Source organism: Eublepharis macularius, chromosome 10, assembly GCF_028583425.1.
Source record: "Eublepharis macularius isolate TG4126 chromosome 10, MPM_Emac_v1.0, whole genome shotgun sequence".
Taxonomy (NCBI): domain Eukaryota; kingdom Metazoa; phylum Chordata; class Lepidosauria; order Squamata; family Eublepharidae; genus Eublepharis; species Eublepharis macularius.
The window spans coordinates 39,203,868-39,216,409 of record NC_072799.1 but is presented as its reverse complement, the minus strand read 5'-3'; the positions used below and the strand labels follow the sequence as shown (position 1 = coordinate 39,216,409).

At 41.8% G+C, this 12,542-nt stretch overlaps 1 protein-coding gene across 1 annotated transcript; it reads left to right on the top strand.

Moving 5' to 3' along the window:
* The first annotated feature begins 390 nt into the window (after positions 1-390).
* On the top strand, positions 391-579 carry SMIM43 (small integral membrane protein 43). Its single transcript, XM_054989757.1, has one exon. It carries the CDS (start codon positions 391-393, stop codon positions 577-579), a length of 189 nt encoding a protein of 62 aa, XP_054845732.1.
* Positions 580-12,542: the final 11,963 nt, after the last annotated feature.

Sequence of the window (12,542 nt, the reverse complement as noted above, 5' to 3'; positions counted from 1 at the left end):
CCTCCCGGGGGGTTTAGATTGATCGGAGGCCACGGCTGCCCTTGCCAGAGCCGCCGTGGGGTCTCCTTCCCCGTCTTTTTCAAAGCAGGCAGCAGCTGTGTGGGTGGATCTGGGGCTCGGAGCGAGGCGATCCGCTCCCCCTTCGGACGGCCCCAACCGCGCCGAGCGTAATGCTCCAAGTAGCGCAGCGACGCGGCTATGTGCCCCGACCTTCTGGAGAGGAAGGCACATGGACATCCCCGGGGCAGTAAAGGCAAGAGGGAGTCCGTTGGCCCCGGGAAGCCTAAGCCGGTCGGTTGGCGCTTCGGCCGTGGGGGGCTCCGGCAGATGCCGGGCGCACGGGGCGCGCAGTGAGCGGGCCCCCTTCTCGGGGAAGCCCGCGGCCACAGCATGGAGTGGGAGTTCAACCTGCTGCTCTACCTGGCGCTCTTCTTCTTCTTGCTCTTCCTGCTCTTCCTGCTGCTCTTCGGAGTCATCAAGCAGCTGAAGAACTCCGTTGCCAGCACGGGCGCCGTCCAGCCGGGGCGCCACTCTCTGCGCGGAGAGCCCTGGGGCTTTTGCCGCGAGCAAGCCCTCTGAGGGAGCCCTGCCGGGCGAGGAGCCGACGGCGCGCGTCTCCGCCTCTGGGGGGCGCCTCGGGAAGCCTCGGGCTACAATACGATGCCGCCGCAGCCCCCGCGGTCCGGTCGCCTAGTCTCGGCTTCGAGCCCCTGGGAAGGAGGACCTAGCAGAGCAGCCAGGTGGGTTTGGCGAAGTGTGCAAACCGTAAGTTGAAGTATTTGTAGTGATAGCAGTTTGACTTTCTTTAACAGTTTCTGTTAGCCGGTTAGGTATATTCTCCTTTTAGTTACCATGCTTGAGCTGACCTTAGTAGCAAAGATTTTTACTCCATCATATACAGCGCAAGTATGTGAAAACCAGTCCTTGTTTAAGTTGACTGGAAAAACTTGCAGTTTATTTATTTAAATATTTATACTTCACTTTTCTCCCTAATATTCTCCCCTCCTCCACTTTATCTTCTCAACAACCAGTTTGTGAAATGGGTTATGTGGTGAGTGGCCCAAAGTCAACCAGGAAGCTTCCATGGCAGTGTGGAGATTTGAACCTGGGTCTTCCAGATTCTAGTCTAACCACTACACCATGCTGGTTATCTGGTTCAGATCACTGATATGATTTGTCAGATCAGGGGTATTTAGGGTGGGGGCAGGAGGACATGAAAATACTACATCTATTTCTGAGATGATTTATGTGAAGTGCTTTGAATGCTCTAAACTGATTGCTATATAATATTAACAATAATAATGGTGTTTTTGAGCCATATCCATTTTGTGTTCTCTAAACAAGATCGTACCTGGGTGTTTCCACATATAACCCCAACACTTTATTTTATTTTTTAAATCAAATTTATACCCCACCCTCCCCGCGAATGAGCCCAGGACGGCTAACAACATATTTTGTACAATTAAAACCATATATTATACAATTAAAAGCCAGTTTGGTGTAGTGGTTAAGAGCGTGGGACTCTAATCTGGAGAACTGGGTTTGATTCCCCACTCCTCCACTTGAAGCCATCCGGGTGACCTTGGGTCAGTCACAGCTTCTAGGAGCTCTCTCAGCCCCACCCACCTCACAGGGTGTTTTGTTGTGGGGATAATAATAACATACTTTGAATACCACTCTGAGTGAGCGTTAAATTGTCCTGAAGCGCAGTATATAAATTGAATGTTATTTTTATTACTGTTGTTGTTACATATCTAAAAAACCATAAAAACATTACAACTGACACTGTGATCCACTCAGGCTATAATAAATATCAATCTAGGTATCATTTACGCCAATTATTAACCACCTAATTTCTGTGGCATCCATGAAATACTGGGATAGCTTCTATTTTGTCATGGAGGCTGAAAGGCATCTTAAATAGGACAAAATCTTGTGTTAGTCCTTTGCACTGGTTTCATCTGGTTCACTCATCAGTCAAGTATACCCTTTTCATCTCTTTCCTTTCAAGATGATAGTTTGCCAAATGGACCTTCACAGAAAGGCTTTACAGCAAACACAAAGATATTTCACTGCAATGCTTTTCCTGCCCGAGAACTTGGAGACATGAGAGCCAGTGAGGTGTAATGGCTAATGTGTGACAAACTAGGATATGAGCAACTCGGGTATGATTCCCTGCTCTGACAAGAAAGTTTGCTGGGTGACCTTGGTCCATTTACATTCTCTGGCCTAACCTACCTCATAGAGTTTGTTGTCAGAAAAAAAATGGCGGAGAGGAGACTGATGTTTGGGTCCTCATGGGAGAGAAATAAATTTTTACTCCAGTGGCTAATACAAATGGCTTAATTCGGCCAAGACTCACTCTAAGCTTGTGTTAACTGCTCAAATACAGAACGCATTTCCAGCACCAAGGCTTAGGCCTCAAAATGTGAAGGGACAAGTAAAAGGTTGCTTTTGAGCACACACACAGAATATTTTCCTCATCACTGAGTAAATACAGCACATCCCTTTATTCTGAAATTAGGGTACAGGGATTCCAGGTCAGATGACAGTCAAGTTTATACCTTAGTACCTTCTTTTTAGAAAAAAGTTACTGCTTTTAGGTGCTTTGAAAATACATTCCTTGATTTCAGAAAAACTTCAGAAGAGTATGAATACTGTCAATACCATTGCTAGGATGAAACTTCAGGGGAAGGCCTTGGCCTCTATGCCTCATCTGTTGGCCTTCCAAGGTTGAACTATATAGGCCACTGGTCTGATCCAGCAGGTTTTTTTTTAATATTCTTATGTTCTGAGTCAGTTTTACTTTTGCCTAAAAACTTACAAAGAATCTAGGGAGGGAGTCTCTTTATAAAAGTGATTGTATACAAACCGCCCCCCACCCCCAGTCTTGCATATTTTATTATTTACAAGGTATTTTACAGTTCTATTTGTGGCTAAAATCTATGGTTGCAATCCAGAACCATTACATATTAATGGAAACTGTGGCCATTGACTCAGACTATAGCTGAAGCATTGGTGTACTTAATTCTGGAGAAGTAGCCATGTTTGTCTACTGCAGCAAAAAACAAACAGGACTGTTATACCACTGTAAAAGTCAGACAAAATGGTAGTTTAGTTCATAATGAGTAGAGCCCACTTCTTCTGATGCAATGAGTGGATCCTCCCTATACAGTAATTTTATGTATGAGTTTTGATAAAAGCAAATGGCAGGGTCAAGGAGCCATGAAATGCAGGGAGTACACAGTGAAATGTAATTTTGTAAACTAATCAGGAAAAAACCCAGAGACCATTTGCCTGTTCTTCTAAAGAAACATCATTGCACTTTAACCTTGCTGGGGGTTTTTTGCTTTTCAGACCTCCTACATCAAATAACCACATAGCAAGGATCTGCTCATTGCATCTGAAGATGCAATGTTTGTGCTAGAATAATTGGTTTTTTAAGGCTTGGATCCTTAGCCTAGCTTCTGTTTGCCCCCCTTTTCATCCATTGTGGAGGGTAGTTCTCTCTTCTTCTGGTGCTAGGTGATTTTGGCACACTAAAAGATGGTAGTCTTGCTGAAGTTTCTAGCGGAGAAGGATTTCACTCTGCAAGAGAAGACTGCCCCACCAACTGGAGGCAAGGCTTAGAATCCAAGCCCATATGCCATAAAAACATAAGGGACACATTAAACTAGTGGTCCTTCTAGTCCAGCATCTGGTTTCACACAGTGGCCAACCAACCACCCTGAATGGCCAACAAACATGGCATAGAGGCCTTCCACTGAAGTTGTCTCCTAGTGCTGGTATTCAGAGGTTTACTGCCTGTGGTTGTGGAGGGTCCCTTTAGTCACCATAGCTAGTAGCTTCTGAGGGACCTATCCTTCATTACTTTATCTAATCCTCTTTTAGTGTTATTTATGTTGGTGGCCAAAACTACCTCCATGGGCAGTGAATTCTACATTTTAATTACTTATTGAGTAAAAAAAAAGTTCCTTTTGTCTGACCTTGCCACAGGACCTATTGTTTATTCCAGAAGTTCTTGGTTTATCCAGCCCATATTCTTTTTATTGGATGTCTGTGCAAAGAAGCTTGGGAACTGCAAAATCTGTGTATTTGAATGAAGATGATTTTCAGAGTGTATGTAGGGAATAAGTTGTCTGCAGTTTGGAGAGCAGCAGACAGAATAGGTCGGAGGCTAACAGTTGTTTGAAAGAAAAATTACGTGCATGGTTAAGTGGTTGCATCTGTATGCTGCTGAAGGCTTTCCTGGCCATTTTTAATCTTTGAGACTGATGACTAGACTGTTAATCTTCTTCTGAGAGGAAGCTTGTCATTAAGTCCTGACAATGAGCTCAGTGGATAAGTTCTGGAAATCACTGTTCTCAGGTGTGATGCATTAAGGAGGGGGCTGCTTCTCAGCAACAGGTTATTGGATCAGATAACTGCTGCTGACAGCTGTGAATGTAGACATCTGCAAGGTCCTGATGTGCAAATTACAGTCTGGTAGCAATAGGAAGCATCCTATGAAGGTTATGAATCCTGTAGTATACCCCCCAATCTATTTGTCAGGATCTAACATTATTTCACACATTGATAAGGAGAGAATCACTGTGGAAGATAATGGGAGAAAGTTGGTTTTTGATGCCTGGTGTTTAGCAATGGGCTCACTGAATGGCCTTGAATAAATCATTGTCTGTCAGGTTTATGAAACTGGTACCACATAGGGTAGCTGTTACAAATAGGGTTGCTAAGAGGCCTGGAGAAAAATGCCCTATCCTTTTTAATAGAGGCTTATTGAGATGTTATTTACCAGGTGATCTTATTTACCTCCATGCCATGAAAAGCTTCAGCAGTCCATTTCCACACATTAAGCCTCTAGTTAAGGGGCGGGATGTTTTTTCTGCAACCTTGGTTACAAACATTGTGAAGTACTCTTCACATAGGTAAGTGTATAAAAATAATAAACAACATGGGAAAAGGCAGCCTTAGGGTAGTGTAAATTATGTGTGTGCGGTTCAACACGTTTAGAAAACGCCTCTTAGTGAGATTTTTGAAGCAGAGAACAAATTTAAAGTCAGCAAACAAAATTGCAATAAAATCTAATCAGTAATACAGTAGCAAACTTGGAACAAAAAAATCTTATCACAAACCAAAAATAGTACCATCAGTAATTAAATAATTAGCAGTATACATGAAAGCAGCTCTGCCACAGAAGTAGTAAAGTACAACCAAATGAGGAGAGAGGAGCAGCTCTTTCAACCTGCCAGGTAAGCAGCATGTAACAGGTTAATCCAATATGCAAGCTTTTGGTGGAAATCCACTGTGTAATGGAGAAGCAGTGTGCTTCAGTGTACCATATTCTTGCACACAGACCTCACATGGGGAAAGGTGTATATAGAGAAAGCTTAAGCTTCACTCTGTAATAAGGTTTTCTTGACTTTCTAAGTAACTTTGGGTCCTCATTGGGGAGAAAAGTAGGGTATAATGAAGTAAACCAATATATATTTGCATTGGACTTCACAGCTGGGCTGAATCCACACACCCGCGGAGTGTCCCAACGTTGTGCTAAATTTCGGTAAACACCCGGAAGCGTAGCGTCTTTCTAGCGCGATTCCTGAATCGTGCTAGAAAGACGCTACACTTCCGGGTGTTTAGCGAACATTTAGCGCAACGCCGGGACACTCCGCGGGTGTGTGAATTCAGCCCTGTTATGATCAGTGTTAAAAACAGCATTACCGGATCAGACCAAGATCAGATGCCTGGGATATGATAGTCATCCCTTGTGTTTTTTACTGGTACCTAAAAGAACGTTGCCTCAGAACATGCTCCGTACCCCAGCGGTTAAATAGAAGCACCCCAAGGCCATTTCAGATTGGGAAAATGGTGCAGAGGGGAAGACTTAAAATCCTTCCTTCCCTTGCACCCTGGTCCATGATTCAAATAGGGACCCCATTTGCCTCCTCTTTGGACACACTCCTCGCTGATGTCTCATACCCTGTTAGAGGCCTGCATCTTCCTGGAAGAACTCTCTTCCAACAGTACATGGCAAAAATGCACTACTGATTATTTCACTAGCTCATAGCTGTCAAAGGCTCAGGAGCTCTTGTACTTAACTCCACACAATTGTTACCGTGATCATTTAACTGCCTCAGCATCAATAGGCAGTGCAGTATTGATTGCAGTTTGCTGGCTCATGGATAACTGAAGTTTCCACTCCTCTTCTGCCACTGCAAGTGAGGTGGTATATCATTTTCTGAATATTGCGTTATAATCAAAAGCATTGTTGGCATTCATATTTTGTTTGCCAGTAGAGTTGAAATTGTATTGGCTGATAAATTCTTAGGATGTCAGTTTCTCCCGTTACATCAAATATATAAAATTATTTTAACAATATTGACAGTAGAAGTGAAAGAGAACAAGGAAAGCTACAGAAAGATGGATGCGTTATGCTTGGCTAATTGACAACTAGTGATGGTCTACATGTAACGGTAGAACTGGAAAAGCATGTTGTTATTAAATCAAAATGAAACAAGGACAAGTTTTGTTTATTTCAATGTATGCCTTGCATTATAGTCCCAATGAGACCTTTAAAATGTTGCACCCAACATTCGCATGACTGTACTAACCTTTCTTTAAAAAAAAAAACGTATAAAACCATAATTAGTTAACCCCAGTTTTTCTCAAGGCCTCTTGCCTTCACTTGTAAAAACCCTATAGCATGTGTTCATTAATTTGTTGAGACTATTAACAATGTAGCACTAGTGTGTTTTCCAAGAGAGGGATTTTGTAGACTAGCCCCAGGTGGCACTCACCAAAAACCATCTAAAGGAGTCTGCTGGCTATTACTTAAACACACTTTATTACTAGGGTTACAAATCTACAACTAATCTCCAGATTACAGAGAGCAGTTCCCCAGGTGAAAATGACTGCTTTGGAGGGGGGACTCTATGGCATTATACCCTGCTGATATCCCTCCCCACCCCAAACCCTACTATCCCCAGAAAGCAACTCCAGATCTCCAGGAATATCCCCAACGTGAAATTGGCAACCCTATTTATTACATTGTTAACGATCATGTTCTACTTAGAGTTAAAAGAATGAATATTTTCTGCCCTCATCCATTATTATTGAGTAGTGAGCTGGCCTGGGAAGCTTGACAGCCATTACAGATTAATTAACAGTAGGGACACAAGCCTTTAGGGACATACATGAGTCCAAGAACAGTTTGCTTATATTAGGGGAAAAATTGACAACATTTTTCATTTTCTTCCTTAAATATTAGCAAAAAGAAGAAGATGGCATATGTAAGTTCGCAGTTCTGACTACATTTAGTAAATGTAAATTCCAGTTAGAAAATAAGAATGGTGTTAATTTCAACTAATATACAACATGTTTCATTTTGCTGTTGACTGTGTGCATTTAGTAATCTGCAAAAGTTTTTGCTTATATATACAGTTTTTGGAATTGTGCTGCTGTAATAAACGAGGAGCCCACTGGAAGGAACTATGCTGTGGGAGACAGGAACCCTTAATCCTGAGCCTTGTTTCTCATGTAGCTCTAGCTGTGCTATTGCTATATTTCATAATTTACATAGTCGTTTTACTTTTCAGATTACTTTAACATATTTACATAATTCATCCTCACAATTAAGTTGTAACAAAGCTGATTTCTAGAAGTGGATATTGGCTTGACCAGAACTGTACAATGAGTTCATGAGGAAGTAGGACTTGAATTCAGGTCTTCTAGATACGTTACAGTGCAGTCCTAAGCAGAGTTACACCTTTCTAAGTCTACTGACTTCAGTGGACTTAGAAGGAGGTAAGTCTGTTTAGTCTCTGTGCAAGGGACTAAACTGATTTTAGTTATGAAAACCTAGCCAGCACTCTGTATGGGGAACAGAAGGGAAAAAACTCTGTTAACCAGTCGTGAAATGAACAAATTGACTGATCTAATGTGTATTGTTTACTTTTCAGCTAAGGGCTAATTTGCACAAGACATAGTGTTAATTGTTTGCTCAGGTGAGATTATCTTTTCTTTCCAGATGGACCTGCTGTCCCGCTGGACATTGGAACAGAATGCTGTGCCACTTGTCCCTGGGAAAAAAATGAGGTTGTATTCTTTGGAAACAGCCACTTTGGTCAGAAAGGCAGCTGTGCCGGGAGATTGGACAAGTAGCCAATAATGGCATATGCTTCACATCGAAGCTGATTGTGTTTTCGTGAAGAAGCACAATATGTTTCAAAATGCTGGTCATGTTCTTTTTCAAAGTCTGTTTTCCCTCCTCATTCCTCACAAACCTGGTCAACCCCCAAAATAGCTTTTCTCCTTGGGCCTGTGTCCATGACAATGGCAGATGGGCTGGCCTCTCTTTAGGATGCAGCATAAACAGGAAAGGAAATTCATACAGCAGTAACCTGCCTCACTTGGTATTCATTCATCCTTCCTGTTCCCAATTTGTTTCTTTGTTTTGCAAATGAAATTTGTGCTCTCTTGTGATTTATGTATGTGTCTTCCTGGGGAAAAATGACTTGGAAAGAAATCAGCACTTGTAACAGGATTAAAGAGCTCTGACCTTCACTACTGGTGATGAAGAAAAAACAAATTCTTTTAAAATCTTTAGGAATCTTTAAGTTCTTTTAAAATCTTTTATTTAATAATAATAATAACATTAAATTTATATACCGCCCTTCAGGACAACTTAGTACCCACTCAGAGCGGTTTACAAAGTATGTCATTATTATCCCCGCAACAAAACACCCTGTGAGGTGGGTGGGGCTGAGAGGGCTCTGAGAAGCTGTGACTAGCCCAAGGTCACCCAGCTAGTTTCAAGTGGAGGAGTGGGAACTCAAACCTGGCTCTCCAGATAACAGTCCCACGCTCTTAACCACTATACCAAACTGGCTCTAGAGAGATCCATTATACTACAACATAATCAATGGAGAGCTTACAATATTGGCAAGAAATTTTAACCTGAAGGCATGTAGTGTCCCATGTAATTGAATACAACAATTGTTTATGGTCATCTTTATATTAAAAAGCTAGTTCCCTGATATAGTGTAATGTAAGCATAGGATCTGGGAGACCCAGATTCAAATATCCACTCTCCTGTGGAAGCTCGCTGGGTCTCAGCCTAACCTACCTCACAGGATTGTTGTGAGGATTAAATGGAGTAGAATGAAATATTATTTATTTTTCAGATTTTTTTAGACCGCCTCTCCCTTGAAATGAGGCCTGAGGTGGTTTAGAACATTAAAAACACAATAAATATTACATATTAAAAGCAAAAAAAAATATTGCCACAATTAAGGGGGACACACAAGAATACAACCAGTAGTAGAACAACCAGGTTTTTAATGGTAATAATGGTTGAATTGTGCAATGTGTTTTAAATCTTGTTGTGATCCGCCCTGAGCCCGCTGGTGTGGGGAGGGCGGAGTATAAATTGATTGAATTGAATTGAATTGAATTGAGGTGGCAATAATGCCATGAATCCATGAAGTAAGCTGCTTTGGGGTCCCTACTGGGGAGAAAAGGTGGGATCTAAAGAAAATAAACAAGTAAATAAGCACATTCTGGATAACTTGCTATCAATCCCAAGCACAATCACACCTTTCTAAATTAGCTGAAAATGAAATCAATGGCCTTTGTCGCTCTACTTAGGGTGGCACTACAAGACACAGGTGAAAAGTGCAAGACACTGTAGATGAAATGGTGGGGTTATTACTAGTCTGCATGAAATAAAAATAAAGAAGGTAAAGAAATAAAAATTGACCTGTAAGTTATTCCCACAATGATGACTTTTGTGTTCTTATAAAGGAAATGTATTGTAAATTAACATACTCAAGGTCTAGGTCTGGCAAAACTGTCCAAGGATGCAGTTTGCCTCTATTTGAATTCAATAGGGAAAGAATGTTCTCCCTTTTTGTGATGTTTGAGATAAATTACTGTGCTGATGATAAATTCAAGGCCTGTGAATAATCATAAAAGGTGCCTCATGTATACAAAAGTGAATAAAAATCCAAACTGATACTAAAAAATATTTTCAAGTTTGTCATTGTGGTTGTGTTTTATGTTCTATTAAACTGGCATATAATTGCCCACATTTACTCTGTTTTCAGAGAAAGTGGGAAAGGTAGCCTTTCATGTTTGAACTTTTTAATTTTGCAAGGTAATCATCAAATGTTGCACAAGAAGAAAGGATGTAATTGCCACAGTATCCATGCACAGTGTATGTGTAAAGATCTGTTTAAAAGATGGGCGTCTCAGTGGTTCTATACATGGCATGAGTACAAGTTCCATGGTATCAGCACATCACTTTTCCAGACACACAATAGTAATAAGAACCATAACATTACAACCATTGATGTCCATGCGGCTTTGTTACAGATGATACTGGCAGATTAATTGTACTCGTTCATATTTATGGTGGCCTCCATGCCAGCACATTAGGAGCATGCAACAGCTGCCAGAGCTTGCACAGAGACATCTGTGAAAACTGGTGCCTTCACTTAGGGACTCTACATGTGGTTACTGTGAAGTTCATTGTCATCGTAATCTTTTTTGTGGCTTCTGCAATGGGCAAACGCCTGTACATACAACCTTGACCCAGTGACACCAGGTTTTAACAAATAGCACCTCCATGTGGTTCTCTCCATGTGCTACAGATCCATTCCTCAGCTACTTGTTGAGGAATCCAACTTGATGCACAATTAGAAAGTGCTGCTGTATGTACATGGAGACTTGGTGGTTTCCAGATGCATCCTCTTGTACCTCATTAAGTCTCGCACTGCAAGGTCCCCACGTAAGTTCTTTTTAGACCGTGGGAGGACTACAGTGGAAAAATGAGTCTGGAAAGTGTCCTCATACGTATGTGGGAGTCCATTTGTGGCCTGGCCCATTTGTACACAAGCTTGTAATGACACCGCTTTACGTTGTTCAATGAGAAGGTCCATGACGTTACAGCCATGCATGAAACAAGACAGCGTTCTGCTTTTACATGTTGTGATTCTCTAAGGCTTAAATTGATGAGCTTCTGTCAGTGCATATTAACACTATTACCTAATGCTTATGAGTATTTTGAAGGGATAACATGACAGTTAAATACTGTGACTAGACTTGACTGCAATGCCTTCATGACATGGTTATGAGCAGGGCTTTTTTTCAGCGGGAACGCAGTGGAACGGAGTTCCGGAACCTCTTGAAAATGGTCACATGGCTGGTGGCCCCGCCCCCTGATCTCCAGACAGAGGGGAGTTTAGATTGCCCTCTGCGCCGCTCAGCGGTGGGCAATCTCAACTCCCCTCTGTCTGAAGATCAGGGGGCGGGGCCACCAGCCATGTGACCATTTTCTCCGAGGGCAACCCACTGAGTTCCACCACCTTTCTTCCCAGGAAAAAAGCCCTGGTTATGAGATTCTGACAGTGTACAACCTGCTGTTCTAAATTACTCGCCTCCTTTGTCCCACCATAATTTGCTTTGCTGCCACTCTCCCTGTCCAGGGGCTCTTGTGAAATTGAAAAGGGTGTTGGAAAGCCTTGTTAATATTATCAATGCCTTTCAAAACCTTAAAAGGTTGAAATATGTGCATAGATGCTCTTTTGGAAAAAAAACAGTAAAATTGTCATGGCTTTTTCTTGATCTTGTGTGTGCCAGTAGAATTGACCACATGGCAGATGTTGCAGTTATAGGAAATGAGGAATCAAGTAAGAGTAACCCATACAGAAAGGAGTAGGTAGAAAATGTTGTTCTCAGTTGTGTACAACTTTATTGCAAAGAATGGTGGATGAATGACTAAATATTTCAAAATGCCTTTTCATGGATTGCCCAAGAAAAATGGAGTTGTTGAAACATGAATATAAATCCACTCTACATAGCCATAAATCAGTTTAAAAACGAGTGTAGTGTCTTGTCTAAAGTGAAGTTCTGGATATGGTTAACCAGATATTGGAGCCATGATGTTCATTGAACGACCTGCAGCAAATCTGCCTCACAGCGATGTTCTCGGAATAAAATGCACATTGCCTTAAGGTCAGTGAGAATGGCAGGTTATAATGTGGCAAACAAAATATTGTTTGGAAAGAATAAATCAATGGCATTTCAACACCTCTGCAGAACTGAAAGACTAAGCAAATGTGCACAAAGAAAATCCCTGCAACAATGATTGAATTTCACATGCGAAGTATTCAGGCTAAAGTTTACCATGTCAGAATGAAACTTTCCTGCCTCTCTCTCCCCTCCCACTATAGCCCAATGGTCTCCATGAAATGCTGCTCCTAGAAGGGATAGAGGATCCTGAGCAATAAAATGAGGATGGTCTCCAGTGAGAAGGGGAAACCGGTAGAAATTTCCAATTTAGTCTTTAATCCAACCCTGTGATTTTCCTTCCATCAATGAATGATGGGCATACAGTTTTGCTACTTCCTCTTATTTTCCCCTGGATACTTGAAGCTGCCATTGGTAGGAGAAAGTAAAGCATTGCACCTGGTGTTACACAGTGTAGGCAAACCTGTCCTCCACATTGGGTAGCAGAGCCATCAGTGTTAGGTGCATTGCACCCTGAA

Bases quoted from the DNA above. Each gene is read 5' to 3' on its own strand.
- SMIM43 (XM_054989757.1), top strand. From the start codon at position 391: ATGGAGTGGGAGTTCAACCTGCTGCTCTACCTGGCGCTCTTCTTCTTC.